A 15948-nucleotide genomic window follows, 5' to 3' on the forward strand; every position below is an offset into this window, starting at 1 on the left:
TCACATCTTCCATGTGAACCCATTGGAAGGACACTGGATGTTCTTGCTGATTCATCGGGAAAACTGCTGATTTGAGTCCTTGCAAAGTCACACCTATTGAATTGATTGAATTTAAACATCCTGCTAAGGTGTTGAGAAGTAGCTGCAGTTAAGACAATGCTAAGTGTTTCAGTTTAAGTGCTATGTAACATGATTATTATCTCCATGAGATAATTAATGTTGGCTTCTTTTACCTCAGGGAATGATGTACCTGGAAGAAAGGAGACTGGTCCACAGGGACTTGGCTGCCCGCAATGTCCTGGTAAAGTCACCCAATCACATCAAGATCACCGACTTTGGCCTTGCACGGCTGCTCGATGCTGACGAGAAGGAGTACAATGCGGACGGGGGCAAGGTCAGTGTAAGTCTCTTGTGCTTACCCTTATCCGCACAGTTCTACACACAGGTTGTATAAAAAAGCTTGACAAAGGAGGAAAATATATCACTGAAAGTAGTAAAACCTTACGTCACTGTTGGTGACTAAAAATAAAAGAATCTTGGAGGAAGGAGAATTTTTAGGTACTTAAAGTATAACAACTAGTCACAAAAACTATTTATCCTCAACTCAGGTTGGCGCATAGGGGAGTAACAAAGTCTTTCCACTTTTGTCTGCCTTTGGCCATCTTCTCTATAGTTCCCCAGCTTTGATGGTGGTGATGTATTGTAGGTCTTTCTCCATGGTTTCTCCATGGCTTTCTCCAGTTTGTGCCTGCCTCTCTTTTGTTTGCCCTATTGGGGGCAATTTAATATGTACAAAAGCTAAAATCTTTCTCAGTTCCCATATGACTGAGTTGTAAATGAATGTGCTGATGTAGGAGTTTACCTCTGTTTAGCTATTAAGATGATAGAACATTTACTCACTGATTGCACAGGTGTTAAATGTTTAAACCTCAGATATCAGATTTTGCATTAGGCATTTAAATGAAGAAGGAAATAATCATTCCAAATAAGTGTGGCAGTTGTGTATGTGTGTGTGATTGCAGGTTTGTTCTCGTTATCGAGAAGGGCTTGTTGTTCCCGGCCTGGCCCACACAGGCTGCGGTAAACAGCCCATCCTGTTGAGATCATGTGCGACAAATGACCAATACCATCTCATTTAGCACCTTAAAAAGCACACACACGATTGACAATTGCTGGGTCAGGCTGGAGCTAATCACTCACCGCACTTGAGTAATATTGAGCAAAGCAGCCCTGCCTGAAAGCACTGTCAATATATCAATAGATCACAAACAGCCGATCGAAGGATCAGACAGCTGCTGCTAAAGTGGAAATCAACTGCAATTCACTGATTGTAAATAACTATTTATGTATATATATTATCAATTGTAAATAACATATATCGAGGCGGCATGGTGGACATCTGGTTAGCCCATCTGCCTCACAGTTCTGAGGACCAAATCTGTTCTGAGGTTCAAATCCGGCCTCGCCTGTGTGGAGTTTGCATGTCCTCCCTGTGCCTGCGTGGGTTTTCTACGGGAACTCCAGTTTCCTTCCACATCCTAAAAACATGCATGGTAGTTTAATTGAATACTCTAAATTGGCCGTGAATGTGAGTGTGAATGGTTGTTTGTTTATATCTGCCCTGCGATATATATATATATATATATATATATATATCATACATGTGATAAATATTATATGTGCCCTGCGATATATACAGCGACCGAAATAAGTATTTAACACATCACCATTTTTCTCACTAAATATATTTCCAAAGGTGCTATTGACATGAAGTTTTTACCAGATGTTGGGAACAACCCAAGTAATCCATACATACAAAGAAAGTAGAACAAATAAGATCAGAAATTAAGTTGTGTGTAATGATGTGAAATGATACAGGGAAAACGTATTGAACACATGAAGAAAGGGAGGTGCAAAAAGGCACGGAAAGCTAAAACAACACCTAAAATCTATCAATAATCAAACAGTGCAAATGAATATCAGCTGGTTCAGTCCTAATTGATGGCCAACAAAAGGTGTTATTCAAGACACATCTCATGATGGGTTAGAGCAAAGAGCTGTCTCAAGACCCATCGCAAAGTAATTATTGCAAAGCATAACGATGGCATTGGTTACAGGTGCATATCTAAGTTTCTGAATGTTCCAGTGAGCACGGTTGGGGCCATAATACGTAAGTGGAAACCCAATCATACCACCATAAATTTGCCTCGATCAGGTGCTCCTCGCAAGATTTCTGACAGAGGAGTGCAAAGAATAATCAGAAGAGTTGTCCAAGAGCCAAGGACCTGTGAAGAGCTTCAAAAAGACCTGAAATTAGCAGTTACTGTTATCAAAAGGAAAACAGTGAGAAATGCATTCCGCCAAAATGGCCTGTATGCACGCTCACCACGGAAGACCCCATTGCTGAAAAAATAGCATGTCAAAGCTCGTTTAAAGTTTGCTGAACAACATTTGGACAAGCCAGTTAAATACTGGGAGAATAGAGTCTGGTCTGATGAGAGCAAAATTTAACACTGTATGCCATAATGCACACCACGTTTGGAGGAGAAATGGCACTGGACATCACCCTAAAAATACCCATACCAAATTGAAGTTCGGAGGTGGGAACATGATGGTGTGTGGCTGCTTATCAGCAAATGGTACTGGTAAACTTCACAGTATTGAAGGAAGGATCCATCCATCCATCTTATTCCGCTCATCTGAGGTTGGGTTGCAGGGGCAGTAGCTTTAACAGGGAAGTCCAATTTTCCCTCTCCCCAGCTGAGAGACCTAGTCTCTCCAGCGTGTCTCCTCCTGATGGGACGTGCCCGAAACACCTCACCAGGGAGGCGTCCAGGAGGCATCCTAATCAGTTGCCCGAGCCATCTCATCTGACTCCTCTCAATGTGGAGGAGCAGCGGCTCGGCTCTGAGCCCCTTCCGGATGACCGATCTTCTCACCCTATTTCTAAGGGAGAGCCCAGACACCCTGCAGAGCCAACTCATTTCGGCCACTTGTATCGGGGATCTTGTTCTTTCTGTCAAGACCTACAGCTTGTGACCATAGGTGAGGATAGGAATGTAGATTGACCGGTAAATTGAGAGCTTTGCCTTTCGGCTTAGCTCCTTCATCACCACAATGGACCAATACAAACTCTGCATCACTGCAGACGCTACATCGATCCGTCTGTCGATGTCCTCTTCCATTCTTCCATTCTTCACCTGTGAATTAGACCCCAAGATACTTCAACTCCTCCACTGGAGAGCCATTTTCTGCCAGCAATGCGGACCAAACTCTGACACTGGTCGTACAGGGACCGAACAGCCCATATCAGGGGGTTCGATACCCCATACTCCCGAAGAACCCCCCACAGGACTCGCTGAGGGACACGGTCGAACGCCTTCTCCAAGTCTACAAAATACATGTAGACTGGTTGGGCGAACTCCCATGCACCGTTGAGGACCGTGCCGAGTGTGTAGAGCTGGTCCACTGTTCCACAACCAGGACAAAAACCACACTGTTCCTCCTGAATCTGAGATTGGACTTCCCGACGGACCGTCCTCTCCAGCACCCCTGAATAGACCTTACCAGGGATGCTGAGGAGTGTGATCCCCCTGTAGTTGGAACACACCCTCCGGTCCCCCTTCCTAAAAAGGGGGACCACCACTCCAGTCTGCCAATCCAGAGGCACTGTCTCCGATGTCCATGCGATGTTGCAGAGGCTTGTCAACCAGGACAGCCCCACAACATCCAGAGCCTTTAGAAACTACGGGCGAACCCCTGGGGCCTTGTCACTGAGGATCTTTTTAACCACCTCAGTGAACTCAACCCCAGAGATAGAAGAGCCCGGCTCAGAGGCCCCAGACTCTGCTTCCTCATGGGAAGGCGTATACTCCCCACTGACTCACACCGTCCCGAGTCAAGGTCAGCAGCGCCCCATGCCCCCTATACACAGTGTCGATGATGCACTGCTTCCCTCTCCTGAGACGCCCGATGGTGGGCCTGAATTTCCTCGAAGCCGTCCGGAAGTCTTTCTCCATGGCCTCACCGAACTCCTCCCGCATTTTTCCCAAAGCGACTACCAAAGCTGCATTTCGCTTGGCCAGCCGGTACCCATCAGCTACCTCAGGAGTCCCACAGGCCAAAAAGACTCGATAGGACTCCTCCTTCAGCTTGACGGCATACTTCATGGCTTGTGTCCACCAACGGGTTCGGGGATTGCCGCTGCAACAGGCACGACCACCTTACGGCCACAGCTCCGGTTTGTCGCCTCAGCGACTCAATGTCCCCCGCCTCCCCCGGGACGTGCATGAAGTTCTGCTGGAGGTGGGAGTTGATACTCCTTCTGACAGGGGATTCTGCCAGACGTTCCCAACAGACCATCACAATAGGTTTCCGTGGTGAGCACAGAAGTCTAATAACAAAACACCACTTGGGTGCTGATCGGGGGGACCCGTTCCTCCCAGTCACGCTCTTCCAGGTCTCACTGTCATTGCCTACATGAGCATTAAAGTCCCCCAGCAGAATGATGGAGTCGCCAGCGGGAGCGCTCTCCAGCACCTCCTCCAAGGACTCTAAAAAGGGTGGGTACTCTGAACTGCTGTTTGGTGCATCAGCATAAACAACAGTCAGGACCCATCCCCCCCACCCGAAGGCAGAGGGAGGCTACCCTCTCGTCCACCGGGGTAAACCCTGTTTGTTGGCTTTGTACAAAAAGGCTTTTGTACAAAGTATTAAATATATATCAGATGGCGTGTTCAATACTTATTCCCTGTGTCATTGCACAATATTACACATAACTTCATTTTTGAGCTTATTTGTTCTACGTTCTTTGTATGTATGGATGACTTGGGTTGTTCCCAACATCTGGTGAAATTTTCATGTCAATAGAACCTTTGGAAATATATTTCGTGAGAAAAATGGTGACGTGTTCAATACTTATTTCAGTCGCTGTATATATATATATATATATATATATATATATATATATATATATATATAGCTTAGCTGAAGTCCACGAACAGGATCCTCGCGTAGGTCCCTGCACTGTCGAGGTGTTCTAGGATGAAGTGCAGTCCCATGTTGACTGCATCATCCGCAGACCTGTTCGAATAGTAGGCAAACTGGAGGGGCTCCAGCAGGGGACCTGTGACACTCTTGAGGTGGTCCAGCACGAGACGTTCAAAGGACTCATGACCACAGATGTCAAAGCGACAGGCCTGTAGTCATTCAGACCCGAGATTGCAGGTTTCTTGGGGACTGGAATGATGGTGGAGCGTTTGAAACAGGATGGAACTTCGCACAGTTCCAGAGATCTATTGAAGATCTGAGTGAAGACTGGAGCGAGCTGGTCCACGCAGACTTGAGGCAGGATGGGGACACATGGTCCGGGCCTGCCTCATTGTTAATCTTTTGTTGTTTGAAGATGCGTCTCACATCCTGTTCATGGAAGGTTAACGCAGAAGTCAGAGGTGTGGTTGTGGTCGCGGGTGCGGCCGGGTGGGTGTGGGGTGTGAAACTGTCCTTTTCAAATCTGCAGTAGAAGGTATTCAAGTCATTGGCTAGTGTGCTATTGTTCTCAGCTTGGGGGGATCGTCGCTTGTAATTAGTCAGCGATTGGAATGCATGCCAGACTGATTTAGAGTCATTAGCGCTAAACTGTTTCCAACTTTGCTGCAGAGTTCCTCTTTGCAATGTTAATGTCTTTAGTCAGCTGGTTTCTAGCTCGATTATACAGGGCACTGTCCCTGCTCTGATATGCATCCTCCTTAGCTTGGCGAAGCTGCTTAAGTTTAGCAGTGAACCACGGCTGTTGTTGAATGTGCGAAATGATTTTGTTTGTACACACACATCTTCACAGAAACATATAGGATGTAACAGTGTCCGTATATTCATCCAGGCTGCCAGCTGAATTTTCAAAGACACTCCAGTCTGTGCAGTCTAAACAGCTTTGAAGTTCCATCTTGGCTTCATTGGTCCACTTTTTCACTGTTTTCACTGTAGGCTTCGTGCATTTAAGTTCTTGCCTGTACGTCGGTATTAAATGAATTAAGCAGTGATCAGATGAGCCCAGGGCTGCACGTGGTATAGCACGGTATGTGTTTTTTACCGTAGTGTAGCAGTGGTCTAAAGTATTATTTTCCCTGGTAGGACAGTCGATGTGCTGCTTGAATATAGGGAGTTTGTGGATGAGTTTAGCTTTGTTAAAGTCCCCGAGAATAATGAGGGGTGAGTCCGGGTGTTTTTTTTCAATTTCGTTGACTTGTTCGGCGAGCGTTAGCAATGCGGTGTTCGTGTTAGCTTGAGGCGGAATGTAGACTCCAGCCAGTATGAATGATGCGAACTCACGTGGTGAGTAGAATGGTTTACAGTTCAAAAACAGCGACTCCAAATGCGGGCTGCAGTGTGTGCTGAGCTCCGTGACATCCGTACACCATTTTTCGTTGATATTGAGGCATATCCCGCCGCCCTTTGTTTTCCCCGAAGATTCCATGTCGCGGTCCGCTCGATGAATGTGGAAGCCGGGAAGCATGACGGCGCCATCGGGTACAGCTTCGCAAAGCCAGGTCTCCGTGAAGCACATGGCCGCGGAAGGTCCGAAGTCTTTACTGGTCTTTAACAGAAGATGAAGCTCATCCATTTTGTTGGGTAGGGAGCGTACATTCACGAGGTGGATCGACGGGAACGCCAATCTGTGTCCTCTCTTGCGGAGTTTCACCTGAATGCCACCACGCTTCCCTCTGTGGCGCCGCTTCCGTCTCCATGCGCCGAAAACCGCGGACACCGCTCCGGTGAGTAACTCGGGGAAAAAACTGAGCGGATTTGTGAAAGTTGGTGACAGAAAGTCCGGAGTAGCCTCCTTGATGGTTAGCAGGTCTCCCCTTGTGTAAGTGAGTCGTGTAAGGTCTCCAAAGACGGACGAAAAACACCAAAACAATACTAGAGAGTGCGTTACTGAGGCGACCACACTGGTAGGCGCCATCTTGGTTTTTTTGTGTATAAATATATTATTGTTATTATTTTCTCCCCTTCACATCTCTCTTTCCATCTTCAGATGCCTGTTAAATGGATGGCTCTTGAGTGCATCCACTACAGGAGGTTCACTCATCAGAGCGATGTGTGGAGTTACGGTGAGTGCAAGGAAGCTAAATTGATTATTCATCTGATTTCCACGTCAGGCTTCCATATGCTTACACCCATGGGTGAAATAACCCTGAAATCCTGTTTGTTGGCTTTTTGTTGTTTGTATTTGCATTTGCACTGTCACATTGGTGGGCCTTTTTTGCCCTTGCATCTATCAGGAGTGACCATCTGGGAGCTAATGACATTTGGAGGCAAACCGTATGATGGAATATCAACGAGGGAGATCCCAGACATCCTAGAGAAAGGAGAGCGCCTGCCCCAGCCCCCCATTTGCACTATAGATGTCTACATGGTCATGGTCAAATGTAAGAAAACACCATGGACACTCATGTATCATTTGGAAATGTGCTGCAATTGCTCATTGTTAAGTACCACAGAGTCACAGTTCAGACAAAATCAAATGCAACTAGTCTGCTTCCTGACCACTGTCAAAGTGCCCATGAGCAAGGTACCAACTCAGTGAGACGTAGGTGTTCTTCCAATCATGTTCTAATGTAATGTTGGTGATAATATACTCCCTGATGAACTTGAATCTGGATACACGTTACACTCAATAAGTCAAATGATGCAATACAAATGATCAAGTTCAAGGCTGTCCACACCATGCAAACTCATTTTGTTTTCAATTTGGACTACAAACTCCAATGCTTCCTTCACTCAAACCATCCATGGCAAAGAAGCAATTCTTTTGGCCCATATTATCCCATTACTTAATTCAGAACATGGGACATGGTGTCCATGGCTTCAGAGGGATCTGCCATCCCAGATTTCCAGTAAACAGTCAGACATTTTAAAGAGCCAGTCCAGGTTTTGGGCTTGCCAGCTATCAGCAGCTTGGCCGTCCCTCACTTAGCCCTAGCCTGGTGGCTGCCAAACTCAGCAATGGTGGAGTGACTTTTCTCTTGGCTGCAATTACCTGACATGAACTTTTCACTCCAATGACTCTCTATTATCATACTTGAAATACCAATAGAGATATGATGTGACTCTCAGAGCATGACATCAAAACATATTCCCAAGATGAGAATGTTACCACAATTGAAATGTCATGATATCTAATATTTATTCACTAAATGCAAAAGCAGTACCAATGGCTTATGACAGCTCAGAGGCAACATTGCCCTGCAGCCTTTTAGCGTTTCAGCATTGCCAATGGACTCCTACTTCCTCTCTGTCTTCCCATGTAGAATGAAAAGTAATAATCTTATGTAAAACATGTCTGAGCCCATTTTATTATAAGGTCAAAGAGATTCACTTAACTTAAAAAAGAATGGTTCACAATTGTTCATGATCTCCCAGATTTCCTTAGGGTGGATCCATTACATCTGACATCATTGTGATGAATACATTTTAAATTAAACAACTGGGTTTATCTGCCAGCAGAACCCTGGCACTCCACCCCTCTCCATTGCAATAGATGTAACTAGGATGCACTCAATGAAGTCAGTAACTGTGTGTGTGGTTGGTGTCTAATGAGAACAGACACACCACCTGGCCTTTCACTTCACCTTCAGGGGTTTGCTGTGTGTAAGCCAGCTGTGGCTTCATGGGGGGAAAGGTGGGCCGAACACCCACGCCACGAAACCTGCTTCTCTCTTAGCTAAGAGCTACTTTGAGTTGCCCTTGAGCGAGGCCCTCAATCGGGTGCATGCCGGCAAACTGGCATTTCTGGCAAAGACCAGATGGGCCGCCACCATCCCAAATGTGCAGCCCATTTGGTGTTGGAAGATGATTAGGATAACAGACAATATCAGCTCTCTCTTCTTCAATTTGCTTCCATATTTGTCCTTTACAGGCTGGATGATTGATGCCGACAGTCGGCCCAAATTCAAGGAGCTGGCTGCTGAATTCTGCAGGATGGCCCGGGACCCACAACGATACCTAGTCATCCAAGTAGGTTTACATGAACAGAACTCACACTGAACAGTACAGCATTATAATTAATCAGAATCATCTTTATTTGCCAAGTATGTCCAAAAAAACACACAAGGAATTTGTCTCCGGTAGTTGGAGGCGCTCTAGTACGACAACAGTTTTGAGACATAAAGACATTGACAAAAACAGTCACTGAGCAATAAAGGGTTGCTAGTTATCTGGTAAAGCCGGTACAAATTTATTTATTTATTTATTTATTTTACAATGGTGCAAAAAGATGCAGCGTCCTCTAGCACTTAGAGCAGTATGAATGACTAATATAGCAATAGTCCAGTGCAATGACCATTGTGCAAAGGGCGCCGAGACTTCAAGGAATGTATGCAGTTTAAAGTGACTAGTAGTGCGATAATCTGGGACAATGTTGATTGTGCAAATGTTGCAGATATTCCTCAGTCAGTCTGCAAATGGTGCAGATGCTACTCTGGCATGAGTAGCCAGTATTGGTCAACAACAGATATGCTAATAGTGCAACGTGGCGAGACTACTACAGTGAGTGCACGAGTAATATATAATTGGCCCTGACAACAAACTCAAGACAAAACAATTGGAAGTATGTTGCAATGGAATTGTAGGTTAGCTGTAAATAATACTTGCTAATGAAATCTGTATGGCCCTCTTTTTTTTCAAAATTGGGAAATTGGCAGGGAGATGATCGTATGAAACTGCCCAGCCCCAACGATAGCAAGTTCTTCCAGAGCCTTCTGGATGAGGAGGACCTGGATGACCTGATGGATGCTGAGGAGTACCTGGTGCCTCGTGGTTTTGACACAGCTCATTCATCATACCCAACAAGACCTCGTGTTGACTCAAACAGAGTAAGCCCACCACTTAAATGTATAAAGAATGCTTTATAATCTTTCTCATCTTCGACCACATAGTCTGAACACTCCATAGACTTAAACAGTTAGCCCACTCCTTAGATGTATAACACCTGCTTTACCTCCTTTCTCATCTTTGACCACATAGTGTACAGTCCAATATCAAATGTGAGCTGATAAGTGGTCTGAAACAATTCTTCAAAGAACAAATCAGAGAAGGCTTAAGGAGGAGAAGAATGTGATAGAGCGGTATAACCCTGGAATGTTTCTTCCCTTGTTGTGTTGTTCGTAGCTGCACTTCCTGTAATTACTGCTGTAGCACATGCAGTTGGCGTGAGTATAGAGGAGTGGGCCAGGGTTAAATAGCCTGCAGCAAGCTAACAGAGCTCCACAGGAAAGACTATGTTCTGCATGTCATGTTTTGTTTTCTTGTGGGGTTTTCTGTTGTTTTGCGAGGCTCAGGTGTGTGAATTGTTGCACTGCTTGCTGCCCCTCACAGTCCCCTAAGGCTGATGACTACACCAACAGAACTTTTCACAGTATTTTACTTTCAAATGCCAGCTGCACGGGTTAAAAGTCTCAAATAGTTCCAACAGCTTTTTTTGTACTGTAGGTAAACACAATGGTATACTTATATAAGGCTCATTTAGGACCTTTTGATTCATTCATAGCTGTCCAAAGAACATAAACAAGTAAATGAAGTGACTAATAATGTAATCAAGACATTTTCTATTACTGTCTAACCACCTAATACCCCCCAACACACATACACACAAACACCTCTCCTCCACCCTATCTTCTCCAGACCAAGTTTGGCTATAGAGAAGGGGGGCCAAAACTTTCAGAGGGTCTTCTGTCAGGGTCCCAGGCCAGTGTAAAACAGGAATCCACCGGCAGCCAGGGCCCCATCGCAGAGGACCAGCGCTGCAATGGGAACGTGCATAAGAAGAGTCCAAGCCAAGCAGGGGGCGAAGACAACGGGGGACAGAGATACAGCGCTGACCCCACCATCTTTCTTGGGGAGAGGATCTCCAGGGATGAGGATGAGGACGGCTACATGACCGCCATGAAAGACAAGAATTCTTCAGGTACTGAGACAAAAAACACACAGCGAGGATGACATTTCGGTCTTGGTAACAAGAGTCATATAAGCTTTCCAAGGCACAAGAAGTTCTACTCAGAAGCTAAAAAGATATTCAAGTGTGGCCAAGGAAGCGTGTTATCCAAGTCTTTGAAAGATGCAACTTTATTATAGGATGTACAGTACAGACTTTGAATACATCAAAACAGAAACACTGTCCGACAATTTGGCAGCCGCTCTCCAGTGTAAGAATCGAAGGAAGACTGATCTCTTGGTGAGGGATTTTAGTTTGTGAAGAAAGAGTACTTTGAGAAATATTTTAAGTGAATTAGCGAAAGTTGCAACCGCTCATGAAAATCTGTTGAACTTTTGTACACGTACACCAAGCAGGCTAAGGACTTAACAATTTTATCTTTTCATATTAGACTACTGTAAAGATGATATTAAGTCTATTTGTCACTTTATTTCTTCATTTGATTTCTGTAAAGTGATTAACATTATTTGACAGTGGTGCATGTCAGCCTCTGATCGTAATTCAGCCCATCTACCCTGCTCTCACGCTGACGCCTTTGATTTTTGAGCTTCTCAAAATATAACAACGCCTGAAGCAAAATGCATCTGATCCAATGTCAAGGAGCGGAAGAGTGGGCAAAATCAATAGGTTTCACACCCCGCTATAATAGCGCTTGGAAGCAGCGAAGAGAGGTGGTTTGTTGGCATTTCAGCCCCCGGCAGATGGAGTTGCCAGTGCCAAAGAAGTTCTGGCAAGTTGCCTGTCTGGCCCTGAGTGGCTCCCAATATCACCATTATCATGTCTCCTTCCATCTTCTTTGCTCATTAGCAAGTGATCTCTCTCTCTCTCCCTTACTCTCTCTCTCTCTCTCACTCTCTCTCTCTCTCACTCTCTCTCTCACTCATTTGTTTCAGCTTCTATTTCCATTTTCCCCTGTTCTCATTTCTGACAATTTTACTAGTTTATCGACCCTATATTTTCATAAACTCCTCCTTTATTCCTTTCCTTCCTTCTTCTTTTCTGATATGTGCTACAGAATACCTGAATCCAATTGAGGAAAACCCCTTTGTGTCACGGCATAAAAATGGGGAGATCCATGCGTTGGACAATCCAGGCTACCACAGCACACCCAGCAGTCAGCCCAAAGGAGAGGACGAGTACATCAACGAGCCCCTCTACTTCAACACCTTCCATAGCACTGCAGAGACCCTGTGGAGAAACGGTCTGCCTCTTCCCTCCCAGCATCCCTCTTCCATCTCAGTCACCACCTCAGGGTCCCACCTCCCACTTAGCATCCAGACCAGTATCCCCCACTACCCTCTCCCCACAACTCAGCCCTCTCCATCTGGTATATCCTGCCATCACGGTACACTGACCCACATCCTCCACACCCACCACACCGTCAAACCTGCAGGAAAGGCTGGCATTCCCAGTGGTATTTCCACCAGTCAGAGCCAAACAGGAACTACTGCCCTGGCTTCGGTGTGCCAGTCAGGTGTCCCATCCACTGCGGCCCCCGTTGGGCATGGCAACCTGCCAGCCTACCAGAGCCACACGGCCTTGCAGTCTGCCAGCCTGCTGAAGCACGGTGGACAGACAGCAGGTAAAGCCGCTGGGAAGAAGCTGAAGGTAACCTTTGACAATCCGGAGTACTGGCAGCACAGCTTGCCGCCCAAACCATCTGACGGTTCCCAGAGTGGGTCCGCCAATGCTAAGCTCTTTTACAAGCAGAACGGACACGTACGTCCAGCAGTAGCTGAAAACCCTGAATACATGTCTGAGTTTTCCCTGAAATCTGGCCCTGTTCTGCCGCCTCCTCCCTACCGGCAAAGGAATACTGTGGTCTAAATTTAGCCTCAATGTGACCCCAGCCTCTCGAAACCTCTCCAGTTACCCATCCAGAGCTGCCACAAATTCCTCCCCTATCCTTTCAAGACTGTAGCAACACCGGACCCACACCAAGAAGACCAATATCAAATATATTTCTGTCCTGTAGATAAAGACTGTGATCTTAGACACACGGATTGTGGAGTACCACACTGTAGCAGGTATTATGGTCAATTCCTGCAAAACACTTGGTGTCTAAACCCACTGCCAGCAATTCTGCTGTGTCCGTTGGAAAAGCGGAACAGCACTTTTTTTTCTTCTTTTTTTTTTGTCCACAATGCAAAACTATATTTATGAACACATAGGTATTCTACACTACTTAACCCAAGAAGGACTTGAAACAGGCTTTAACTTGGCTACAGGAAGAGGAGAGTAAAGGACAAACAAATGGAGGAAACAAGTCTGAAAGCTGATCTATCATCTTCATATTTTTATGGGTAGTATTTATACTGTAATGTAGTTTGTTTCATAAGGGAGGTGAAAACCCCCAACATGCAGAGGACAGCAGCTGATGACATCTTGTTAAACCATCCCTAAAGTAATGGTAGACGGCAGCAAAGAAATCAAAGCTATCTCTATGGGCCAACCAAAGCTGGATAATGGAAATACAAGGAGCAGTTTTCTAATGTGAATTTAGAGGGAAAAAATGTACATAAAAAATACTGTACTATATTTTAAAACCCCGTCAAGACAAAACCTCCTCCTCTGAAATGCTACAGTATATTTTTACACAAAAACCTTATACTTCGCCATAATTGCTTAACAGTTAGGGTGGGGCATATTATTTTCATAAGTCATTCATTAACCCTTTTTGGGCCATGCAATTATATTCAATTTGGTATTCAGAATAGACCTTGTCTCTCACTATAATGTAATTAAACCTCTTTTCTTCTCCTTGTCAGACAAGAAGGCAAAATACTAATTAGAAAGTTAATGCTTTTAAATAAGTAAATATAATTAAATACTATTGTCCATCAATTTCATAAAATATAACAGGTCACAAAAATGTATGTCTTCTAAGATTGAGAAAGTTAGATTTAAAAATTCTTAATATTAAAAAAAGCGGATAAGAAAGGAGGAAAATAGAGTAACTCCATAAATAATTATTTTTGTAATAATTGAAGTGCGTTACCTAAAAAAAAATATCAGAACAAACTCCAATGGTGCATTATCATGTTGGTTGATATATATGATAACAACTAAGTGAAAATGGGAACGTTTTTGACCTTCCTTAATGGCTGAAATTGCTGTAATACAGTATGCCAATTATTGGTACCGTCACTTTGTAAAGAAAGACTACGTCACAGGTGTCAAACTCAAGGCCTGGGGGCCAGATCCGGCCCGCCACATCATTTTAAATGGGCCGCGAAAGCATATCATGTGTGTCAACTTCCATGATTCTTGCTAAAATCTGTTCCAAATTGTTGTATAATATTCATATGTAATAAATAGGAATGAATTCTTTTAACCATGTTTAGCCTCCAACCCCCTTTTAGAGTTACTTGAACAATAGTTGAACAAACCATTATCCTTGACGTCTGATTTCAAAACTAGTTATCCATCAATTTGTTGTCTATGTGTAATAATATAATGAGGAGATTAAAAATTGATATGGTTTTACAATCATAATGGCCCTCTGAGGAAAACTATCTACAATGTGGCCCACAACAAAAATGAGTTTGACATCCCTGGACTACAAGGACACATACCAACTGCTTGTCCTTTCACTCTAATCCAAAACTGTTATTGTCTTGGTTGTGGTGTACTTTGGCACAGACTGAACACTTACCATACTCATGTTTGTTCTCCTCTTTTACAAATATTCAACATTTACATGATTATGATAACATCTACTTCAGAGAATGTTTGCATTTTTGAATTTCCTGAATTTCCTCATGTACATAAATGCCCAACATAGTTGAGTTTTTATCCATTTTAAGTTAAAAAACAGTTGTGTTTGATTCCCTTCCACTGTAATTCCTGACTCTTGATGTGTCTGTGTGCAAGCCTACACTCAATGCTGCTCCATCATGCAGCCATTAATTATTATTTCGTCTGCCAAGTCACACGTTTCAAAGAAAAGGCGTCAAGCCAAATAATGCCATTCTTTTACTTCCCCTTTTGAGGATCAGCTTTGTCACTGAATCAGCTCATCATCTGGGCCTCCCGACTTGTTTTTTTTTGCGAAGGTTGTTTATTTTGTGCATGTGTTCATATCCAAACCTCCCCATGAAACACTTTAATCAAAGTGTGGGTGGGAAGATACTTCTTCCAGAAATATCCAACTTGTTTATGTGCTCGTTCACAACTTTAGAACTAGGAGCATTAGCAAAGATCAGTGGCACGTCGTCAGCCAAGAGTTCATGAAGGAAACACTTTTGGGGGGATGATCGGCTTCAAGAATATATTCTATTTAGAGAAAGTGTGTGTGTGTGTGTGTATGTGTCTGCGTGCGTGCGTGCGTGCGTGTTCCAAACAGTAGTCATAATCTTTCTTTGATGGTGTCATGATTATTTAATGAAGGAGTATTTTGTAATCCCTTTTGGAGTTGCAACTCATTGAAATGGAGACAGTATTTAATGTCAAGTGTGAAATATTTATAGCCCGTTTGAGCTTGTTTATATGGTGCAATGGAAGTAACTGACAAATGTGGGTTTCAAGGAAGGAGAAAAAGTGACGACGATGATAAAAAGCCACATCCATGTACATTTGCCCCAAATCATTGCGCAATGTCGATGTTCTGAATCAAGAGTGAGACCGAGGACACTGCTAGCCTCACATGTTCTCTTTCTGCAGTCTGGAAAACTTCATCTTCTTAAACTAACCACAACTCTTCTTAGAAGCAATAATTTCCTCTCTTGCGTATTTCTCGTTTCCAGGCATGTTTCACTTCATTGTTCCTTTTGTTTCCTGCCCGGCTGTGATATCATCATCCATGTTTTCTTAAGCCCAAGTGAGCAGCTTCTGTGTTGCATGTGGTATCCATCTCTTCCTTCCTTTACATCATATGATCTGTTTTCATGTGTCCTTGACCAAATGTGGTCTTCTTCCCTGTCTCCTTTACAGCATGTGATCCCCTTCCATGTTTCCTT

General features: G+C 44.2%; 1 protein-coding gene across 2 annotated transcripts in view; it reads left to right on the top strand.

The window, feature by feature from the left end:
• LOC133405123 (receptor tyrosine-protein kinase erbB-4-like) overlaps positions 1-13060 on the top strand; it is a 199175-nt gene extending 186115 nt beyond the window's left edge. For both annotated transcript variants that reach the window (XM_061681842.1, XM_061681933.1), the window contains exons 21-27: positions 239-394; positions 7034-7109; positions 7281-7427; positions 8918-9015; positions 9702-9872; positions 10681-10963; positions 12006-13060. In XM_061681842.1, the coding sequence (XP_061537826.1) occupies positions 239-394; positions 7034-7109; positions 7281-7427; positions 8918-9015; positions 9702-9872; positions 10681-10963; positions 12006-12817 (1743 nt within the window). In that variant the 3' untranslated portion in view covers positions 12818-13060. The remainder of the gene's footprint in view (positions 1-238; positions 395-7033; positions 7110-7280; positions 7428-8917; positions 9016-9701; positions 9873-10680; positions 10964-12005) is intronic.
• The last annotated feature ends 2888 nt before the right edge of the window (positions 13061-15948 follow it).

This window comes from Phycodurus eques, chromosome 1, assembly GCF_024500275.1.
Source record: "Phycodurus eques isolate BA_2022a chromosome 1, UOR_Pequ_1.1, whole genome shotgun sequence".
Lineage (NCBI taxonomy): Eukaryota > Metazoa > Chordata > Actinopteri > Syngnathiformes > Syngnathidae > Phycodurus > Phycodurus eques.